The sequence below is a fragment of the Aquarana catesbeiana genome, linkage group LG04, assembly GCF_042186555.1.
Source record: "Aquarana catesbeiana isolate 2022-GZ linkage group LG04, ASM4218655v1, whole genome shotgun sequence".
Taxonomy (NCBI): domain Eukaryota; kingdom Metazoa; phylum Chordata; class Amphibia; order Anura; family Ranidae; genus Aquarana; species Aquarana catesbeiana.
The window spans coordinates 353,505,985-353,530,588 of record NC_133327.1 but is presented as its reverse complement, the minus strand read 5'-3'; the positions used below and the strand labels follow the sequence as shown (position 1 = coordinate 353,530,588).

Genomic DNA, 24,604 nt, shown 5'->3' with positions numbered 1-24,604 from the left:
AAACAAAACAGTAAAGTTAGCCCAATGTTTTTGCATATTGTGAAAGATGAAGTTACGCCGAGTAAATAGATACCTAACATGTCACGCTTCAAAATTGCACACGCTCGTGGAATGGCGCCAATGTTCGGTACTTAAAAATCCCCATAGGTGACGCTTGAAATTTTTTTACTGGTTACATGTTTTGAGTTACAGAGGAGGTCTAGTGACAAAATTATTGCTCTCACTCCAACGTTCGTGGCGATACCTCACATGTATGTGGGCGGGACTTACGTATGCGTTTGCTTCTGCGTGCGAGCACACGGGGACAGCGGCGCTTTAATTTTTTTTTTTTTATTGTTAATTATATTTTCTTTTTTTTATTTTGACACTTTTTTGAAAAAAAAAACATTTTTGATCACTTTTATTCCTATTACAAGGAATGTAAACATCCCTTGTAATAGGAATATGACATGACAGGTCCTCTTAATAGTGAGATATGGGGTCAATAAGAGCCCATATCTCACCACTAGGCTGGGAAGCCTGAAATAAAAAAAAAAAATAAAACGATCACCGCTTCCCAGCGGAAGCGGCGCCGTTTTTTTTTAATGGAGAGGCCGGGCGTGATGTCATAACATCGCGCCCGGCCTCCGATGATCATAGAGACTCCGGCGACCATCTTGTCCGCCGGAAATCTCTATGATCTACATCCAGCGCCGGCGGATCCGCTCTCCGCCTCACCGATCATAACGGTGAGTCGGAGCAAGCACCGGAGGGCGGCGGGAGGGGGGACGTCCCCTCTCACCCCCCATAGGAACGATCAAGCGGCGGAACGGCCGCTATGATCTTTCCTATGGTGTAGAGATTCGCCGGCTGAAACCGGCAATATCTGAATGATGTCTGTAACTACAGGCATCATTCAGATATACCCGCCCAAAGCCCAGGACGTCATATGACGGTGGGCGGGCGGGAAGTGGTTAAAGACGTTGATTTGTTTCTTGATGGACCTTGCACATTATACTAATTATCTTATTCACTCTTAGTGTTCAGTCACGTTTGAATGTCTATTTTATATGTTGATTTTCTTATCAGTGTGTTTGACACAAGTAGCGCACCTGATTCTATTTATACAAAGATAAATCATTTCAGAACTTTTTCCCCTTTTAATGTGACCTCTAAAGTTGTACAACTCAGTTGAACAACAAACTGAAATCCTTTAGGTGGAGGGAAATAAAAATAAAATAATATGATTGCATAGGTGTGCACACCCTTAAACTAATACTTTGTTGATGTACCTTTTGATTTTATCACAGCACTTAGTCTTTTTTCAGCATGGCACATCTTGACTTGGCAATATATGCCCACTCTTCTTTGCAAAAAAACTCCAAATCTGTCAGATTGTGAGGGCATCTCATTTGCACAGCCCTCTTCCGATCAGACAAATTAGAGGAAATAAAATAGAACAGTATTTACAGAAGATAAATCTTCCAGCCCTATTAAACGAACACGTAACTAAATTAGAAAAAGATAATTCCAAGGAAGAAATTGAGCAGGCAATTAGGAAAAGCAAGGCTGGTAAAAGTCCGGGTCCGTAAGGCTACACATCCTTATATTTTAAAAAGTTTTCAGGTACCCTGATTCCTTTTTTTCATCTATATATGAACTATATTGGGGAAGGCCTGAAAATCCATGAAGAAGCCCTGGGGGCTTAAATATCACTCCTGGATAAAGAAGGGAAGGACCCAACTCTATGCTCCAGCTTTGGGCCGATATCCTTGATCAGTGAGGATGTTATAATATATGCAAGGGTTTTGGCCGAAAGATTGAGACCATTTATGCCAGACTGTATTGAGAAAGATCAAGCAAGCTTTGTACCCGGGAGGGAGGCAAGAGATAATATATTAAGAACAACTTTACTGATGCATACTGCAAAAAAAGAAAGGAAAACTGTTCTTTTTCTGTCAATAGATTAGATGCCTAAAAGGCTTTTGATAGGTTAGATTGGGATTTTATGTTGCAGACATTATATAAATTTGGTATGGGCCCACGAATGTAGAGGTGGATAGAGGCTCTATACTCTAACCCTACGGCTAAAATGGAACCTTCCGGCTATATAATGGTACACGCCAGGGATGTCCCCTATCCCCTCTACTCTTTGTATTTTCCTTGGAACCCTTTTTGGCTTCTATAAGAGCCAATTATAAAGTTAAAGGTATAGAGGTTGCGGGACAAGAACATAAGACATCCGCATTTGCGGATGATGTTATGTTATATATAACAAACCCTACACAAACACTTCCAGAGATCTTGTTAGAATTGAGTGACTACGGGGCTGTTTTCGAACCTCAAGATTAATATGGAGAAAACTGAGATATTAGATATCTCAGTCTCCTCAGATGAAGGAAGGAATCTCAGGATTCTATACCCCTTTAAGTGGAGGAAGAGGGGATTGAAATATCTAGGTGTGTTTTTGTCAACGTCAACAATGGACCTATATCAGGATAATTATTTGCCCCTATTGAATATAATTAAACAAGACCTGAGAGGATACCCTGCACATAGACTATCATGGTTTGGCAGAATAAGTGTCATCAAAATGAAGACTCTCCCGAAAGCCTTGTATATTTTTCAGTGTCTCCCGATAAATTATGTTGTGGCTTATTTTAAAACTCTTAGATTGATACTGCAAAAGTTTATATGGAATAACAGGGGCAATCGCATTGCCTATAAAATTTTGAGCAGACCAAAGGAAAGGGGAGGATTATTCCTTCCTGATTTTGAAAGATACCATGTGGCGGCAGTATTGCGGAGAGCCATGGACTGGGTCCATGGCTCTCCGTATAAAAAATGGGTGTCATTAGAGGCAGAGTTGAGTAAATCAGCCTTGAGCGAGATTATTTGGATCCCACGGCAGTATAGAGGCTCCTCTAGAGAAATTGCCCCAATTACCATAGAAACACTAAGAGCATGGGATAAGCTTTTTAAAAATACATTTTGGCAATATAATAGTCCTTTGATGCCGTTAACAGGTAATAATTATTTCCCTCCAGGTAAGGATAATAAAATGTATTTAAAATGGACTTCCTTGGAATTATTTGAGGTTAAAAGATGTCCTGAAGGGAAATGTCCTTTGTTCACTATTGGAACTGCGAGGAAAATATGGGGTAACATCATGGGATACATGGAGGTATAGACAGCTTCAACATTTTGTAGAATCTCTTCCGAAACCTCTACGCTCAGTCGGTGATCTAAATCTATGGGAAAGATTAGTTGACAGAGGGGGAATAAATAGACAGGAAATTTCTAACATATACATGATGTTGATGATGCCCCAAGAGGAGGAATCCCTGTGTCCCTTGGAGGGGTGGGAATTGGAACTGAATCAGTCATTGCCTGAAACAATGAGATGTAAAGTTTTTGATTATGTTCACTCGTCTTCAATGGACACAAGGATGAAGGAAATTAACTACAAATTATTAAGTGGTATTACGTCCCAATAAAATTATATAAAATCAGTCCGGACCTGTCCCCTTTATGTTGGAGGGAATGCGGGGAGGTTGGAACGCATGCACACATGGTGGCAGTGCTCCTTAATTAAACCTTATTGGAGGGAAGTATTGGATTGGATAAAGAAAATCAACTGGAAAGAAATTGGATATGATCCATGGCAATGCCTGTTCCATGTAACAGGGATGCCAAGGAGGAAATATAGAGCAGCAATTATTCCATTTTTGCTGAATGCAGGCATTAATCCCGAAACATTGGAAGTCAAAGGATACCCGACAATAAAGGATTGGTTTAGGGAGGTAGATAAAATCAGAGTAATGGAAGAAGTAATGCATATGCAAAATAACTTGGAAATAAAATTTGTAAGCACTTGGGAGAAATGACTGGAATTTAGACAAACACAGGTTTATGTGAACTATATGGGAAGTGATTAGGTGTTCCAATGTTCCCCGCCTCTGCCACTCCCCCCTTTTTTTTTTTTTTTCTTGGTACACAGTAACTACCGTAGTTACACTTTAGTGGAGAAATTCTCGATAGCAGTGAAAAGTCAAGAATTTCTCCTCCTTATAAATTATTAGAATGACCATATCTGTGGGCCATTCTTGATAAATTTGGGCTTGGCTCTGTTTTTTGTAAGTGGGTCCGGTTGTTATACACTGTTCCGGGGGCATCTGTTAGGATGAATGGCTTTCAATCTCCTATTTTCAGACTTTTCCGGGGCACTAGGCAGGGGTGTCTGTTGTCTCCCCTGCTTTTTGCCCTGGCCATAGAGCCTTTGGCATGTCTTATACGGGCCTCTCCTGTTGTTACTGGTCTGATTAGGGGAGACATGGAGGAAAAGAAATCACTATATGCGGATGATCTTTTCTTTTTCATGTCTAATGTCTGTTCATTACTGCCGGTAGTAATGGAACACGTTAAGGATTTTGTAAGGTTTTCCGGTCTAGGTATAACACAACAGAGAAAACACACATGAGTTGGAGTCAGCCGCACACCCCAATGACTTGTAGAATGAAGATTGGAAAATTCCCCCAGAGGGTTTTTTTAGTGGCATAATAATGTATGGATCATATGGTGAAGGTATATTAAAATCATTTATTGATACAAACGTCAACATACAGATTATTCATCAATCATACAAAAGAATGTGTACTCTGGTTACAGGCATGTCTCAAAGAATATTATATCAATGTATGCAAATACAGTACATCTAAGATATTGAATGTTAAAAATTATTAATTGATATCCACATGAATACCCCGACGCGTAGAAGAAGACTGCATCATTGGTCGAAACGCGTCGGGGTATTCATGTGGATATCAATTAATAATTTTAACATTTACTATCTTAGATGTATTGTATTTCCATACATTGATATAATATTCTTTGAGACATGCCTGTAACCAGAGTACACATTCTTTTGTATAATTGATGAATAATCTGTATGTTGCCGTTTGTATCGATAAATGATTTTAATCTACCTTCACCATATGATCCATACATTATTATGTAGCTAAAAACCCTCTGGGGGAATTTTCCAATCTTCTTTCTTCCGGTCTAGGTATAAACTGGGAGAAATCCATGTTGATGCCCTTAGACCCCCTTCCGGATCCACTACCACCTATACTTTCTCATTTTAAGGTTGTATCATCTATAAAATACTTGGGTATAACTATGTCGGACTCCCCACAGTCATATATTGTAGATAATATATTTCCATTACTTATTAGATTTCAAAATCAGAGTAAAACCTGGACTAAGCCCCCTTTATCGTTAATAGGTCGTATCAATTTAATAAAAACTATATGGATGCCTCAGGTTCTCTATTTTTTACAGAATGCCCCGATTTGGTTACCTATCCGGATCTTTATTAAGATAAACACTATATTTAGGCGATTAATATGGCGGAACAAAACCCCTCGTATCAAACTGGAGACTTTACAGCATCCCACAAATGCTGGTGGCCTGGCAGTTCCTAATCCAAGGCTATATTCTCTTTCCTCCCAATTACAGCATTTTGCCGGATGGGAGTCTGAACAGATATCCTTTCCTGCTCGACGATTATTTTCTTTTGCATTTAAGGGTCGGTCTCCACTCTTTGTCCTCGATGGTGCAAGAAGGGGTGTCTCACTTGCTGATATGCCTACTTGTATATTCATCTGTAAAGTATGGGATACAGTTAAAAAAATGTTGGGTGTTTCATATCCTACTAGATACACTCCCATATGGGAAAATGATAGACTTTCTCAAATGTCAGCTCTTAGAGGCTTTCAGAGATGGGCAAAACTAGGAATAACTACTTTAGCTCAGCTATATCAGAATGGTATACTTAAATCCTTTGAAGATCTGAGGGGAGAGTTCTCTGTAGAATCCAACTGGTTTTACCAATTCCTTTAATTAAGACATGCTCTACATGCCCAATTTTCTTCTGCTAAAATATTTTCCCCTCTATCCCTGTCTTAGATAAAATAGTACAGGCAGGGTCAACAAAGGGTCTTACCTTGGTTACTTGTAGGGTACTGTCAGATGGGTTTCTATTGAACTTCCTCATCCGTTCTCAGGCTGGCTGGGAGAAAGATATCGGTCCCATCTCTGAGGAGATTTGGGACGATGTCCTCTGGGCCCCGTCCAGGGTGTTTCTTTCTCTTTCTCTTTCTAGATGCGGTAACACAGGTACATTAAAACATCTTTTGTGGCGATGTCCAAAACTTCAAAGATACTGGGTGGAGGTGATTGGTACCTTAAATAGGGTATTGAATATTAATATTCCGGTTGAACCGCTTATATTTATATTGGGTTACTGTGACACCTCTAAATATACCTCCCCTATTGGTTCTACTATAAGGCGTGCACTTTTTGTTGCCCGTAGACAGATTGCTCTTAAGTGGACCTCTTCCATCCACTGACTGTGTCCAATTGGATTGTAGATCTCAATAGGATCATTCTTTTTGAAAAGCATAAATATTCCCTGAATAAGTTTGATGTTATCTGGTCTTGATGGCTTCAATCTATGACTTAGGTATCATGTCAATCATGTGTACTGTGTACTTTGTAATGCTGGATATTGTTATTCCTTTTTTTTTTTTTGTGTGTCATATATACTCCAAGTGAGGGGGTGGGGGGAGGGGGTCGGTGGGGCTTGTTGAAGGGAAGTGGTTTGGGGTTTATTTTAATTTTTTTTTTCTTTCTGGGGGGTTTTGGTTTGATGTGATTTCTATTTTTGTGGTTTTGTCTGTATTGTGTCAATGTTGTTTTCATCTAAAATAATAAAAATGATTTGATTCAGATAAATTAATAAAAAGGATTTAAAAAGTCACTTTTTTTTCACGAGATTGACACTATTGTGGAGGAAATTCCCAATAGATAGTAAAAAGAATTTTTCCTCCCCATAAATTAGTAAAAAGGGATGGGATAAGTCACGTTTTACTTATATAAGAAGGAAAGTCACTAAGAGAATTCTATGCTATCGCTAGGGGAGTAGGGAATGGCACTTGGTATATAGTAATTAGGTACGCTTTTATTGGAGAAATTCTCAATGGTAACAAAAATCGAGAATTTCTCCTCATAAATTAATTTAAAACTCACAGTTTTTTCGGTAAGAAGGAAGTGGCAATGTTCTTTTTTTTTTCACAGAAGGTAGTTATTGTGAGAATTAAACATTATAGGCAATGGTTGAGGGTAAATAATATTAGGGGAAGTGGTTGAGGATGTATTTTGTGTTTTTTTTTTTTTTTTTTTCCTTGTATGGGGCGGGGGCAAGATAGCGGGGGACGATGAAATACCTTTAACATAACAGAATATTTCTGACTTGGTGGAGTATATTATGAGATCGGTCCATGTTGTGCTTACTTGTTTTATGTTTTTTTATGAATGTTTTGTATATGTGTATATGTATTTATATGGTATTGAATTGGATTGACATGGAATGTCTTTATATGTAAAAATTGAATAAAAATAATTGAAACACAGATTTTCAATCGGATTCCAGTCTGGGCCATTCCAAAACTTTAATTTTTTGGTGAAGCCATTCCTTTGTTGATTTGGATGTATGCTTTGGGTTGTTGTCATGCTGTAAGATGAAGTCCTCTTCATGTTCAACTTTCTAGCAGAAGCCTGAAGGTTTTGTGCCAATATTGACTGGTATTTGGAACTGTTCATTATTCCCTCTTCCTTGACTAATGCTCCTGTTCCAGCTAAAGAAAAACCACTCCAAAGCATGATGCTGCCACCACCATGCATCACTGTGGGTATGGTGTTCGTTTGGTGATGTGCAGTGTTCTTTTTGCACCAAACATATCTTTTGGAATTATGGCCAAAAAGTTCAACCTTGGTTTGATCAGACCATAACACATTTCCCCACATGCTTTTGGGAGACTTCAGATGTGTTTTTACAAAATTTAGCCGGGCTTGGATGTTTTTCTTTGTAAGAAAAGGCTTCCGTCTTGCCACTCCACCCCATAGCCCAGACATGAAGAATACAGAAGATTGTTGTCACATGTACCACACAGCCAGTACTTGCCAGATATTCCTGCAGCTCCTTTTAATGTTGCTGTAGGCCTCTTGGCAGCCTCCCTGACCAGTTTTCTTCTCGTCTTTTCATAACTTTTGGAGGGATGTCCAGTTCTAATGTCACTGTTGTGCCAATATTTTTTCCACTTGATAATGACTGTCTTCACTGTGTTCCATGGTATATTTTTTGTTTGTTTTTTGTTCTCCTGACTGATACCTTTTAACAATCAGGTCCCTCTGATGCTTTGGAAGCTCCCTGTGGACCATGGCTTTTGCTGTCGGATGCTACTAAGAAAATGTCAGGAAAGACCTACTATAACAGCTGAACTTTATTTGTGGTTAATCAGAGCCACTCTAAGGCTGCTTTCACATTGGGGTGGCTGGTCCATAAGCGATAAAGCGCTGCTAGTTTTAGTGGCACTTTTCGGCCACTAGCAGAGCACGTTTAACCCCCAAGAAGATTTCAGTTTGTTTATTGTAACGAGCCCCTTGCTCGCTCGGTTCCACTCTCCCAACACTCTTCTGCAGCTATTGAATCAGATTGCAATGTCTGATGGTTCGGTCATCCAATGCTCCGGGATTAGAACTTCAGCTTTGTGCCTTTCTAACCCAGTTGTGTAGCTCAGAACAAACACCAGGCAGGCTGTATGTAAGTTCAACCAGGATCTTTCTTTATTGACAAAATACAGGCTTTTATACACTCAAAGTGAAGGTGCAGACCTCCTGCTCATATTACTCTAACAATACAGCTGTAACCTAATTAACCTAATTAACATGAGCTAATTAACTAATCCCTTTAGACAGCCTAGATGACTCAGACATGACCGTTAGGCCAGACTGGCCGTCTTGTAGTTCAGAAAGTCCAATCAACATTATCACGAGTTAATTAACACAAATAACAATGGGGATCTAATGACTCTTAGATCCCATAGTAGACTTATTTACAATACACATTTTAGCAGACAATAGACAGACAGGTGTTGGAATTTACATCAGCATCTCCTAACAGTATCTGTCCCAGCATTATGAATCAGCCACTATTCCAATATGGCAAATCCAGGGTCTGTATGTCCTGGGGGACCAGGACCCGAATCCACAGTAATACCACCTCAAGAGTCCCCAGGCATACAGCTCACAAAGAGCATTGTTCCCCCAAATGCAAGGGCCCCCGATCGATCGGCAACAGGCTAGCATACAGTCCCCTCCAAAAGTCTCTCTCCCGGCTAGGTCTGTCACATTTATCAATTGAATTTTACAGTTTATAGGTCACATTAACAGTGGAAAAAGTTCTGAAATTATTTATATTTGTCTCTTGCCTTTTTTTACATCACATAAACATGACATTTTAACAGGGGTGTGTAGAGTTTATATATCCATTATATGTATATTGAACAAGTAAAAAGGCGCAATGTGCAGATACCTCAAAACGTAGTGCCCAGTAGTCCAAGGGCAAAGGTAGAAAGATGTATATATGTACACATATATACACTTGTATATGTTTATGTCAATGGCTCAGTCAGGGCAGCCACCAAAAGCGGGTTCCGATAAGCTAGAATATAAACAAGGAAAAGGGCGCCTCTGAGTATGTATCATAAAACAATTTATGTAAACAACAATATCCACTCACATTAAATAAAGAGGAGTAGCATTCAGGTCCATAAGCTGGGCTGAGAAGATGGTATGGGACTGCAGGTCACAGCAGGTCCTGTATCGCTGGCACCACATCAAATCCAGGCAGGAAAGGGTGAAAATGGCTGAGCACAGCGCAGTCTCCTTCAGTGTTCCCATCTAGATGCCTATCGCAGTCCGGTGGAGTAATAAAAAATCCATCAGTTGAAGATAGGGGTTCCAGTGAGGGGAGGATGGATGTCAGTGCGGATGGCTGAGCTGGCCGTGTCTCTCTCCACACCACAGAGGCGGAACGAACGCTATGGAGACGCAGCACGGCTCAGCCATCCGAACTGACGTCCATGCTCCCGTGCAAAAGTTATAGTGTCTACAAACTATGGGAAAGATTTATTGCATTTTGTATGGCTTTTTTTTTTTTTTTTTGTTTTACTAGTAATGGCGGTAATCTGCGATTTTTAGCGGTATTGCAACAGACAGATCGGACACTTTTGACACATTTTTGGGACCATTGACATTTATACAGCGATCAGTACTATAAAAATGCACTGATTACTGTGTAAATGTCACTGGTAGTGAAGGCGTTAACACTAGGGGGGCGATCAAGGGGTTAAATGTGTGTTCCCTTCATGTGTTCTAATTGTATGGGGATAGGACTGAGTAGGAGAGGAGATATATTGCTGTTCCTACTTAGTAGGAACAAATGACATGTCTCCTCTCCTCTGACAGCACAGGGATTTGTGTGTTTTTGCGTGCACGCAATTGCGTGTGGCTGAAAAGGGGAAGGACGTACCCGTATGGGATTTCGCCTAGGAGAGCCATTGTGCCGCAGTATATCTGCGTGAGCTGGTCAGGAACCGGTTAATGAGTAGCACATTTCCTATTTCCCCAGAGCTTCCCCTAGTGCAATTCACAGGTCCATGCATGTGGCTTTGTGCCTGTCCAGTGAGTATGAGTGGATAAAGCTGTAACAGGGGGCATAGATACAACCCAGGAGAAGCAGAGACAACATGCAGGTAGAATTCTGCAGCAGTCACTTTTGACTGGCAAATTATTGCAGCAAGCTTAATGCCCTGTACATACAAGAGGACTTTTCGACCAGACTGATCTGACGGACTGAATCTGGTGGATAATCCAACCATGTGTGGGCTTTATCGGACCTTCAGCAGACTGTTTCTGTCGAAAATCTCACGGACTTTAGATTTGTAACATTTTTCAAATCTTTACGTCGGAACTCCGCCGGACCCAGTTCCTATCGACAAATCCGCTCGTCTGTATGCTAATCGACGCTAGGGCAACTATTGGCTACTGGCTATAAACGTCCTTATTTTAGTTTGGTCGTACGTCATCACGTACAAACCCGTCGGACTTTGGTGTCATCGTGTGTAGGCAAGTCTGTTCGTTCGAAAGTCCGTCGGAAAGACTGTCAGACCTTTGTTGCCGAAAAGTCGACCCGTGTGTACAGGGCATTAGAGTTTTTGCACCTCAGGAGATGTGGGGATGCATTTTAAAGTTTGTTAATAGCTGGTCTACTTGAGCATCTTAAATTATACATTAGGGTATCCCTAGTGGGCCCAATGCTGGCAAGCAAGTGGAAAAATGTAAGCCATGTAACGGATTTAAAATCTCTGTTAGCCAGTTAATGCAGGGATCGGTATGTTGTATTCTTGCTATGGGGAGAGCACTGCCCCTATATTGTAAGCAAGTTATGTGTACACAATTGGCTGAATGCATTTTCATAAAATTCTAAAGTCCCTAATTTTTCAGCTCTCCTATTTATGTAAAAACACCATTAGGTAATTTCTGCCAAAGATATTTACACAGATTAACACATTATTTTACCTATGGTCAGCATAACTTTAGGAGCTAAAGGAACTCATAGATATTGTTTAAGTAACTGCTACTTTACATTACACAATCCTTTATTATTTTTGTATTAAAATAGGAAGTTTTCCTGTAAAATTAGGGGGCTTAGAACTGCAAACTTAGTTTGCTTAAATAGTGTTCATTGATATCAAGGACTCTGTGATATGATACACATGTACTGTATTCCCCAACTTGCAAGTATGCATTCTTGATCAAGTTAACCAGCAACAGGTGATAGGAATGTGGTTCTGCAAGGAAAAAAAAAGTTATGCCATTTAAAAAGGTAGCTATAGGCATTGCATTCTGCCATTCATCATACAGAATTGTTCCAACTTATTTTATTATCATTGTGTGGAATATCCACTGATCACCAGTTGTGGTTGTGTAACTGATAAGTTAAATCTGTGTACTATATTCTCCATCAACGAAAAGTGATCTATGAAGATAGGACAGGCAGATGCATGAAAGGTCCACCTCCTCCATTCATAGATCACTTTTCACGAATAGAAGTTATAGTACAACTTTTTTAAACTAAGGAGAGGGGCGGAAATGGTGGTCATATACGGCACATTTGATGAGTGCCTGTGACATGTCCAGTGTTCATAATTACACCCAAAGCACTGGAAGATTATGGCTTGGGGGAAAGGCAGAGGCCTTTGGACTTCAACTAGCATAGCCCGCACCAGCACAAGTGGCACCTCTCTTTAAATGTAGGTACAGTCCCTTTTGCTGATTTACAAAAATACCTAAACATAGGTTTTAAAGTTTAAATGCTTAAAAAAGAAGTTTGGAATTACAAAAAATAAATAAACAATCATATTCACCTAGATGGCTGCATCTGTTCCTTGCCAGCTCTACACTGGAGTGATCAAAAACTGGTGAGCTGGTTCTTTGCCCCTCCAGTGCTTACTGAATGCCGAATTGCATGGGGTGGGAGTGGCTGGCTCTGTCTCCCAGTGACTCACGGAGAGGCTGAGCCAGCTCCTGATCCAGTGGGGATCTTTCTAGAGCCGGGACTGGCTGAGTGACAGAGTGACATGCACTCCTGTGATCCATAGAAGAAGTAGGACCAAAAGAGCTTTAGGCATACTTCTCCCTTAATGCCTAAGTTTACTTAAATTAAAAAAAAAAAAATCAGCACAAGGACCAGTAAATACCTTCAGTGGGATGTGTCCCTTGTGCTGTTGTGTCCTTTTGTAAAAATCTTCCTCCAATGTCCCACCCCTGCCACGGTTTTCTTAGGGTGTGGCAGTGGTTAATAAATCTTCAAGAGTGACCGACTATGCCTGCCCTTTCTGCCTAGCTCCTCCATTCATAGAAGCCAGTACTACAGCTTTCTTGAATGATACAATATCTATGAATAGATTACAGGTGGATGATTGAAAGGTCCGGCCCCTTCATTCATAAATTTTTCATTCATGGAAGCTGTAGTAACGACTTCTATGAATGGTGAAGCTGGGAGGAAGGGGCGGGCATAGTTGGGCACTCTTTGATGAGTGCCTGTCACAGCCCTTAAGTTCTAATAACTCCCACTGCACCGAAAAAATTTGATGACAGGGGTGGGGGGAGCATTGGAGGAGGAAGATTTCAGTGATCGGGCGACACAGGAGCACAAGGGACACATTTCACTGAAGGCAAGTAATGTCCCTTCTGCTGGTTTAATATTATTTTTGTTTTGTTTTAGGTAAACTTAGGTTTTAAAGCTATTTAGATAACAAATACATTTTGTATATTAACATTTGGTATATATTTCTAATTTTGTTGCATTTCTTCATCCAGGGAACACAAATTTATGATGCAAAAAGAGGATCATTTGTTGACCTGGGAATTCTAGATGTAATGCAAATCTTTGGACGAGCTGGACGGCCACAATTCGATAAGTTTGGAGAAGGTACAATTATTACAACTCACGACAAGCTCAGCCATTACCTTACTCTTCTCACCCAGCAAAATCCAATTGAGAGCCAGTTTCTTGAAAGTTTTTCTGATAATTTGAATGCTGAGGTAAATATGTTTGCATATATTGTTTTGTTTGTCAACAAGCTGTTTTATTGTATAGTGTATCATAGATGCTATAGATTCTCAGGCAGTGGTATGTGTGGCCCAAGGTTACTTGGTACAAACTAGTTTTGGTATTGTGTAGTCTCTATATGAAACATACCAAGCTACAGACCAAATAGTAGCCATATAAAGACACAAGGATTTATTGGGAAACAAACTTATATACAGTTAAGAGGTACTGCATAGTTGACAATATATTTCAAAAAAGTTTCCAGGGACGCTTCTTCTTGCTGTGTGCCCAGCAAACCATTATAGACAGAGAGTGTACTTTAACTAGGGATGGGGCATTTATCTAAAATGGGTGTGGTTCTACAAGAAGCATATTTTTAACCTATTTATTTATTACAGGCATATACTGTATATAGTGCCAAAAATGTATGCAGTGCTTTACATACTGTATATAACAATTTTATAAAATACTGTATATAGAGAAAGATTTGTTTTGATAAGGAAAGAAACACAGCCAAGAAGGTCTTGTTCAGGGGCACACTAGGGCACAGTACTGGGGGTTCAGGAGTGAAAAGTACAGGGGAGCAGCAGGGCATAGTACTGGGGGGTCAGGAGGGCAAAGTATAGAGGGGCACTAAGGGAACAGTACCAGGGGTCAAGAGGGCAAAGTACAGGGGACACCAGGATACAGTAATGGGGGTCAGCAGGACAAACTACAGTGGGGCAGCAGGGCACAGTACACAGGGGAGCAACAGTCTTTGATACAGAAGTGGTTTCCTCCACATGCGGACTGGCATAGGGAAGTTACTGTGACAGATCTACGTGTTCTGGTGTGCTAATTCCCCCTGGCCTTCCTCTCCAGTCTACCTCAAATGATTTCACACACAAGCACTTGGGATGGACAACAGAGGAGAGCGGGTGGAGATCAGTGCAGCACACTCCTTGTGCTGCTCTGCAGATAGGGTTAAAGTACTTTAGGCTGAGGGTTGACAAGGCAGGGAAGTGAATGCAATCTACCCTTCACCTGCCTGTGATCGATGGGTAGCTTGCAATTGTTGGGTTGCAGACCCCCACTCTATACACACATGCTAAGCTGCAGGAGAAAAATAAATCTTAAAACCCCACCAGTTTACCTCTGCACACACATTCCTCAAAACAAAAACTCAGTCTACACCCCCTTCCAGGTGGGGTTTCTGAATACTAGAAGGAGAAGGGCATGGGAATAATTAACCCTTTTTCTGCCAGGCCCTGCACCGCAGTTTTAAACTCAGGTGGCCAGACCATTTTTTTGCAATTTTTCATTGTTTTTTTTTTCACTTACAGCTTTCAGAGTTTGCTTTGGACCTCCCAAACTATACATTATAGCCCTGTGTTGTAGAGTTCTGAAAATTCTCAGTGTGTTCCATTAGATGGCAAGGGTCTAAAAGTAGATACTGCTCTATGTGATGATGTTTCAAAAATCACTGTGAAAGGACCACCTCCACAATCTCCAGGTGAAAACTCACAAAATTGTAGGATCTCACAGCATGAAAGAGGTCAAAGATCCATCAGTGTATAAAACATGGCTGGAGCACAGGTATCATTGATCTTGGATCCTTGGTCCTTCCCATTAATTTAATTAAAAGTGCCTGATCACAGTGAAGCTCAGAAAACAGGAGGCTTTCGTGGCTCATTGTCCTTTTATTAAAACATTTCATAAAATCACCATCCATAAAAGCCAGCATTAACTTACATCAAAATGCTGTCGGTACACTTGGCCAACAAAGCGTGACATTAGTATACTATGCTCCAGCCATTGCACTTCGTCCTGTGAGAGATTTATAAGGGCCCATATATTGTTCTTTTGGGAGTTGCTATAGAGACTTACGCTAGCACAGACTGTTATGTGTTTGAGAGTTCTCTCTGTTGGCCCAGCCCCTCTGCCACTACTTTAACCTCCCTAAATAACTTCATGTAGCTGCTGGGTAAGGATTAAAGGGAAATACTACAGAGTGTCATCCTGAGTCCGCTTTGTTGACATCACCTCCAAGATGGTGTTGCTGAGCAGCAGTCTCTGGGCTTTTGGCTGTCTACACAATGGAGGATTTTACAGGTACATAACATGCACAAAATATTGGTAAATGCACATAAGTTCTAAAAGAAAGATTTTTGTTGAAATGAATGGTCTGCCAAAAAGACAATTTTAAGGAAAAGAAACATTATTTCAAAGACAGCTATGGCACGTTTTGGATACAAAGGACAATTAGTTTGCAAGAGGTATGAATGTCACCATTTACATCAAACTACTAGAACAACCATCTCGGGGGGAGAATCTTGAATACCATCTGACACTGAAATGTAAAACAATCTTTATCCTGGTGAATTCACAACAGTTCACATCTTCAAACATGTAACTGATCAGAATAAAGTAGCAGTTCATACTAAAAATAACTATCTCTAAATCTACTCGCAGCCACATTCTAAGACTAACCTATCTAACCCTGTAAAGCAAAAATCGCTATACATACGGACCGGAGCAGCTTCAGAAAAGGTATGTATAGCAATTTATTTTTTATAGGGCTAGATAGGTTAGTCTTGGAATGTTGCTGCAAGTAGATTTAGAGTTATTTAGTTTGAAGCTGAACTTCTACTTTAAGTAATTAGAGCAGAGTGGCTTTACAAATGCTCACACCCCCGGTCACATTCTTGCCTTGCCACAATAAATGTTGATCGCATTATAGTGACTCATACCTTGGTGAATTTAAAAGCTGGATGTTCCTGACACCTATTAGAATGTAGGAAGACACTTGGATGAGTGGATAATATATTTAACAAGTCTATTTGAATTTGACTAATTTATTTCAGCTTACTATGATGTGAATAAATGTAAACAGTAAATAAGAACTGGCTACAATACAAATTTCAAGCTAGCAAAAGCTTAACTTATTCATAGACCAGTTACAGTCAGTACAATGGTATATCCTATACCAAAACCATATGGCCAATTTACAAATCGTATTACTAATTTTGATATTGTACTGTATTAAATAGATGCACTACAGTTGCCCCTGCAGCCTGAAGGAGTAGCAGTGTTTGTCTGAGAGCCTCTAGGCTGCATGCGATTGTTGTGTCATAAGTGACTTGACATGATTTCATAATCCGGGACCGCTCTGATTGATCAATGTGGACCTGAACTGTCAGTGACAGCTGGGGTTGGGAGCTGTGAGCAGCACAAAGTGAGGGCTGATGGCGCTAAAGGAAGAGAAGGATAAAAGGCATTTATTAACATATGGTCAGCTTGGGGCTTCATTCTGGGGAATAATCATATAAAGCATGTAAACAGGAAATGGCTGCTAAGAGGCTGGAGGGACTCAGCAAATGCAACAAATTATAAAACATTGGAATTGTTCATTATACACTGTGGTTTAGCAAACTAAATTTTATTACATCTACTTGGATGTAACCCTCTGAAAATCAGGTAAACATTTTTTACTGTATGCACAGCATGTTTTGATGTCAGAGCACGCTGTTTATATAGATGCAAGTTCCAAAACCTGCTATAACTTCGTAAGAGTGTTTATGATCTCATTTATAGGTATGTCAAACTTTCCCATGCCAAAAAGAGTAATGCCCCATACACACGGTCGGACTTTGTTCGGACATTTCGACAACAAAATTCATGGATTTTTTCCTACGGATGTTGGCTCAAACTTGTCTTGCATACACACGGTCACACAAAGTTGTCGGAAAATCCGATCGTTCTAAACGCGGTGACGTAAAACACGTACGTCGGGACTATAAACGGGGCAGTAGCCAATAGCTTTCGTCTCTTAATTTATTCTGAGCATGCATGGCACTTTGTCCGTCGGATTTGTGTACACACGATCGGAATTTCCGACAATGGATTTTGTTGTCGGAAAATTTTATATCCTGCTCTCAAACTTTGTGTGTCGGAAAATCCGATGGAAAATGTGTGATGGAGCCTACACACGGTCGGAATTTCCGACAACAAGGTTCTATCACACATTTTCCGTCGGAAAATCCGACCGTGTGTACGAGGCAAATGGAAAGTTCAAAGAAACACTTTTTTTTTTTTTTTATTTTGCAGCGAGATTCAGATCCGATTAATTATTGTAGGGTATTTGTATTTTCTTCTTGCATTTTCTCAGCTTAATTCTTTCTGGCTTCCTCCCTCCTTAGTGCATAAAAATATTAACCTGCCACATGGCAGGACTTATTTTCACAATTGTGATTTAGGTACATTCGGAAAGTACAAATGCCAGCAGCTTTCTGCTCAAGTTAGAAACTGTCAGTATGCAAAATGGATCCAGTAAATAAGCTTACAGGCAAGCTTTTTATGTTTGTCTAAAACCTTCCTTTAGTTGGTTTTCACCTAAGTTGTCTTCAGTGTTTTTGTGTGCAATCTAAAAAAGAACGTATGGATCTATAAGAGTGGATACATTTTTAATACACAGAAGTGATGTTTATTGTGTAGGGTGTTTGTTCCTTATATTTTGTTGCATTCTTTTGAAAATTGTACTTGTCAAGGAAACCACTTGATGGCACCAACACCAGACACTATCTAATATTTTGGATGACCACCAGATGGCACACTAAGACCATGTACTGTGTATATGTATATGTATTATATATGCAATGTTGAAACTACTTCTTTCAGGAGCTGTTTCACTCTTTAAAAGCTGATTTGCTGGGGATTATTTGTTTTTCTATGGTTAAAAAAAAAAATGTATGGAATTAAATATGCACATTCTATAACTGCAGGATACCATTTATTTTACTGAGGATGCGTTAGGATCAACAGACTATAGTATTTTCTGTAGTATGTAGTAATCTAGTGTTAAATGTTAATAGCTTACTTTAGCTTGTAAGGGATAAATGGGAGTTCATTTAACCCTTTCATCATGTGTCTTTTTATTATTTCTTATACAATATACATGTCTTAAGCATAATATGTTTGCAAAGTAAAAACATGAGGTTGTGTCTTAATTCTGCTTAATTAATGTATACTTGTCCGTTCATTGTTCAAGTAAGAATTGTCCATTTTGCTGAAGCTTTTGCTGTAAAGGACAGTTCTGTGTTTGTATTGAGTGTCCTGCCAGTTAGGAATAAGAACATTTCTTGAAAAATTAAACACAGTTAAATGGGGATTAAAAAGTGATTAATTTGCTATTAAGTGTTTTTTTTTTTTTTTTTTTTTTTTAGTAAAGCCCACTATTGTAGCACTGCTAATTTCTGCAGTTCTACTTATTAGGGACATAAACCCAAACCTTTTATTTTGCCAATGCACAACTATTGCATGAAATAAAGCATTGATTTGAACTTCAAAAACAGCAATGCTATGACCTTTTTTTATTTTTTATTTTTTTTTTGCTTTGGGTACATGTTGCAGGTTGCATGCATGCTATCGAAGCAAGAGCCCAACACACTCTGTAAGATCCCTATGGAAGGGGAATGTATCTCAATTAAATTTGACCATAGAAGAAGGATTGTAAACCAAGAACCCATAGAAAAAAAAAAGATGGTAGTTGGCTAGCTGCAAACTTTTAGTTGCATGATATCAAATCTATACTTCACATTTTTCATTGGAGGACACAGGTCAAACCCCACCTCACACACTGTGGAACAACTCAGTTATTAGTCTAGCGTCTAGGAGTTATAACATTAAAAATGTTCTCTTTAAAACCCTAGCTCTTTTGATTTTATTTCAAGCAGGTCCCTGGGCTGGATAATATAGATCCTGGTAGTCTCCCCAGGTGCAGCCATTGAGCTCATGCAGTCCATTGCCCATGTGCAGGCTTTGTTGTGACGGCCCAAGTTACTTTTGAGCAGCCTTTTGGGGTTTTTCCCTAGGGGGCACATATGACAGGCCACCTAAATGGTACAGTCCAGCAGCACCTTGACTTGGCCAGTGGTTTCCTGCCAGTGTCTCAGGTGGATGACTGGGATTGTGGATGCAACTTTGCCATATGTTGGTAGCTTCCCTGCCATTATCAGTCACCCCTGTGCTCCTTTCTGTCCTCTGATTTTTCTCGATGTTTCACAGCAAATCGGAACCGATGAAAGAAAATTTGTACGAACAGTCTTACGAATATTCTCGTACGACAAAGGCTTTTTTTGTTGTTTATTGTTTCTAATCATGCGCAGTCTTTCTTCTCTGATTTTTGAAAATGGTACACATTAACCACTTGCCTCCCAGCCGCCACCATTATACGGCGGCAGGTCGGCTCTTTCCCGCGAATCGCCATACCCGTACGCCGGCTCCTTTTAAGAGCCATAGCAGGCTTGCACGCTGCACGGTGGGGGACCTGATGCGTGTGGTCAGCGGCTGCGATGTCCGCCGGCCACCCGCGATCGTGGGAAAGAGAGCCAGAGCGAGGATCTGTCAATGTAAACAGACAGATACCCGTTCTGACAGGGGAGGAGAGACAGATCTGCTGTTCCTAGTGATTAGGAACAGAGATATGTCTCCTCCTTCAGTCAGCCCCATCTCCCACAGTTAGAAACATCTCCCAGGGAACATATTTAACCCCTTTATCGCCCCCTAGTGTTAACTCCTTCACTGCCAGTGACATTTACACAGTAATCAGTGCATTTTTATAGCTCTGATCGCAGTATAAATGTCAATGGTCCCAAAAATGTGTCAAAAGTGTCCGATATGTCCGCTGCAATGTAGCATTCCCACTAAAAATTGCAGGTCGCCGCCATTAATAGTTAAAAAAAATAATAATAATGCCATAAATCTATTTCTATTTTGCAGACGCTATAACTTTTGCGCAAACCCATCAATATACCCTTATTGCAATTTTTTTATTATTATTATAGCAAAATGTAAAAAATATTGCTTTTTTTTTTCAAAATTGTCGCTCTTTTTTTGTTTATAGTGCAAAAAATAAAAACCGCAGAGGTAATCAAATACCACCAAACGAAATTTGCGGATAAAAAAGGACATCAATTTTGTTTGGGTACAATGTCGCACGAGCATGCAATTTTCAGTTAAAGTGACGCAGTGCCGTATTGCAAAAATGGCCTGGTCATTAAGGGGGCAAATCTTTCCGGTCCTTAAGTGGTTAAATGAAAATTGTTCATTCTGTTCCCGTACGAGAACATTTTTTGAGTTTGTCCCTTCGGGAATTTTCATACAAAAATTCGGAATTGGCTGTCGAAAATCGTACCAAAATTCTTTGGACGAAAAGGTTTGCACAATTTTCTTATAGTGTGTACGAGCCATTAGGCTGCCAGTGTGCCTGTGAATGACAGTAAACTGAAATGTCAGTAGATGACTCAGATCAAAGACACAATAGACAGAGTTTATCTGAGCAACTATAAATCTTATTGAGAATGTTTACAGTTGCCCTAGCTTCTACATTGTAGCCAGGAGATGGCTGAAGAGATTTAAAACAAGCTCAGGGCTGTTATTACAGCTCTAAGTTTGTTTAACCCTTTCAATGCCTTGATGTGTGGCATGCAAATGAATTAAAGTGAACCTGTAGTGTTTTTGTGCATATACTTTTTCTCTTGTTTTCAGAACATAAAATATTTCTTTTAAGGTCAGATAAATATAAATTGTTACCTATGGCTATTTTAATGCCACTTGTATTGAGCAGGGTGGCGAGCCTTTGGCTACCCTTTATCAAAATGACAAACTACTATGCTGTGAATTGCCTATGTTATGAAAATCTCTGTATATCAGAATATCACAGCTGGATAGTAGGCGCTCACACACCCTTTCCGTTCTTTATTGATGCACTGTTTCAAATGCCACTTTATGCATTGACATATCTCCTTAGATCTAGTTTGTATGGGCATTATGGTCAGCTGCTGACTTGGCACCATCCGCAGATTATCTCTACACACGGAGAATCCTCATTGAATGACACAGTAACGGCCAGTTTATGAAGCGGTGATCTCACCGCTTCACTGGCGATCTGTGTCAGAATTCACACTCCCAGGTTCACCATCTCAGAGGTGGTGAATCGGGGAGTGAAGAGGAAATCTGGGGGGATCTGAGGGGGAAGGAGGAAGATTATTAACTTCCTTATGCCTCGTTCAGACCCCCCAACACTGTAAGCATGTCCCCCTGTCATATTTATGTGTATACATATTTATACATATATACATATAATGTGTATATGTATATATATATCATGTGTGTGTATATACATGTATATATAGTGTGTGTGTGTGTATACATATGTGTATAATGTAGGGGGACACATTATTTTATTAACATTAATCCACGCCGTTGAGCAGTGATAATTTATCACTGCTTGATAAACTGACATCTGGTGCTGTAATCTCGTAAAGTCTCACGAGATTCCAGTATCAGGGGCCGTTCTCCACTATTTGAAGCATTTGTAGATCACTTCACTCCTCCAAAGGTGAAGCGATCTACACCGCTTCATAAACTGGCACACAGAGGAGAAGATTCTTCACTGTGAATGCCGGAGAACGAAGCAGTGAATAGATTTCACTGCTTCATAAACGGACACCATTGTGAGGATCTAGCTAGGACTAAACTAACTAGCATTAAACAAGAGGGAGGGATAGATGTATATACCAATTCACATAAAACAATTTGCAGTGGCCTAAAACCACCACTAGATGGAGGTATATTACTGAAAAATAAAAGCCTAATGAAGTTCAATATGACACAGGAAAACATATAATTGGGACACGTAACAATCAGATACAGACCTTTATAAATCTCCCATTACACAGAGACAACCAAAAGGAGAACAGGCAGTTCTTATACGAAAAGAACTATAAAAAGTTTCACATTTTCACATGCAATTTCGTCTATTCTAGTGTGGTCCACATACCTAAGAGGTTACAGCAATAAAACAAAGAAGGGAAGCAAAAATAATGTGCTCAGGTTAATACATTTTTTTTCAGCATTCATTGCATGACACCGCCCTTTTTTCTATGTTCTTCTATGAAATTGAGATCATTTTAAAATGGTTTACAGATATTCCTACCACCGCCTGCCAGTGGAATTACCTCTGAGTGGCTAAAGAAATGTCAATGACCCATCTAAACTGTGCTGAATTTGTCAACTAAACAGCATGATGGAAAATGTATGACCAGTCAATTTTAAATGTGAGGCATTACTGAAAGACATGATGTCTTGGGTTATAAATATTTCCTTTGCTATACTGGTTGGAAGTTAATAGTTGTGTTAATGTTATACAGATATGACCAGTAAAGAGTCTTTTTAAATGCCTAACTTGTGATGCAAATAGTTTCTTTAAAGCAAAAGGTGGGACAAACAAGTCACATCTTGTACTGTCTTACAAGATCTTAAAGACTTCCTGGTACTAAGTTAGTTACAGATGAGCCTTTAACCATTTGGTTTTATTTTCCACTTTAGTGCTGCACTTTCCTTGCCCTATCTGGAGCTAATATTAGAAGAGTGGTTTACATTATTTTTATGGGGTCCATTTGTAAAATGGTAGATTTGATTACATAAATGAGATTTACTGCTAATATGTGATGTCTTCTATTTTAAAGTGGAACTTTGCCAATAATTTTCATTCCACATTGAGCAAAGTCAATTGAATTAGGTGCCTTCAAATTGTAGTTTTGTGGGCTTGCCGAAGTGCAGCAGGGAAAAAAGAGGTATATATTTTAAGAGAAACAATCCTGAATATGTGATTAGAGATGAATGAAATATCTTGCGTCTTGAGAAGGAACTCATTAAGTCTCCATTGAAAGGCAGGCTTATTTAACAGGGCAAGCTGGAAATGCATCAAAAGGGAGCTATGGCCCAACCAGGGAGTTGTATGAATACCTATCTTGGCAACCAAGAGGAGCTGTTGAAGTAGCATAAAAACATTAGGGCCGAAACACCTAATCGATTAATCAACAACTAATCGATTATGAAAATCTATTCTTAAACCGACTGATGGCATAATACATTACCAGGGTCACCTCATGGTCATAGAACCTACCTTAGAAAAGTAAGTATGTCCTAATGGGGTCCATTATTCCCAGTAAACAACAAATGGGCAGATTGCATTGGAAAGCTGTAAGAATACCTCTGACCTTGTGATGCACAGTGGTAACATAAAAACAAGGGTAATAAAGGAATATTTGATAGCAGCAGCATATTGCACAGAGGAAAATTTCTTCAAGTATTTGGTGGATTTTCAAGCTTCAGCAGAATACCATTTATTGCTAAGATTCTATTACTCCCCACTGCTACAGTATCTCCTACTTCCCTCCCTCCATCTCACGGTCCAGGTACCAGCATTTTCCCACCACTGAGAAACAACAACGCACACAGTGTAATGCATTGTATGGAGAATGAGTCCAACCCTGGTTATGTGCAGTGGCAAACCGCACAACTTTCATAAAGGGGTTAGGTGCATGTAAGGTCCCAAGGTAATTAGCTCTAGTATTACTAATGTGCACCCTCCAAAAGCTGGACAAAGAATAGTCCTGGTAATAAAAGAACCTCAGCAGACAATAACAAATAAAAAATAGTTTCCCACAGAATCAATCACGGCCCAATCATGAGAACTTGGACCCCAGTAGAGTTTCAGGCAGAGCGGTGTGGTGAGGACCCAGGAATGCTAACTGATGGCAGTCCAGAGGCAGAGACCACAGGAAGTTATTAGGTCACAAGATTTCTGTGTGCACACTATATTGTCGAAAGTATTGGGACGCCTGCCTGTACATGCATGAAGATTAATGCCATCCCAATATTAGTCTGTAGGGTTCAATATTGAGTTGGCCTATCCTTTGCAGCTATAACAGCTTCAACTCTTCTGAGAAGGCTGTCCTCCTTTGGGAATGTTTGACCATTCCTCCAGAAGTGCATTTGTGAGGTCAGGCACTAATGTGGACGAGAAGGCTTGGCTCACATTCTCTGCTCTAATTAATCCCAAAGGTGTTCTATGTGGTTGAGGTCAGGACTCTGTGCAGGTCAGTCAAGTTCCTTCACCCCAAACTCGCTCATCAATGTCTTTATGGACCTTGCTTTATGCACTGGTGCACAGTCATGTTGGAGCAGGAAGGGGCCATCCCCAAACTATTTTCACAAGGTAGTTGGGAGTATGAAATTGTCCAAAATGTCCTGGTATGCTGACTCCTTAAGGAGCCAAGCCCCACC

The 24,604-nt window shown here is 39.9% G+C and overlaps 1 protein-coding gene across 2 annotated transcripts in view; it reads left to right on the top strand.

Moving 5' to 3' along the window:
- The window catches only part of ASCC3 (activating signal cointegrator 1 complex subunit 3), a 1,208,179-nt gene that overhangs the window by 816,431 nt on the left and 367,144 nt on the right, over positions 1 to 24,604 (top strand). For both annotated transcript variants that reach the window (XM_073626995.1, XM_073626996.1), the window contains exon 16: positions 13,264 to 13,488. In XM_073626995.1, the coding sequence (XP_073483096.1) occupies positions 13,264 to 13,488 (225 nt within the window). The remainder of the gene's footprint in view (positions 1 to 13,263; positions 13,489 to 24,604) is intronic.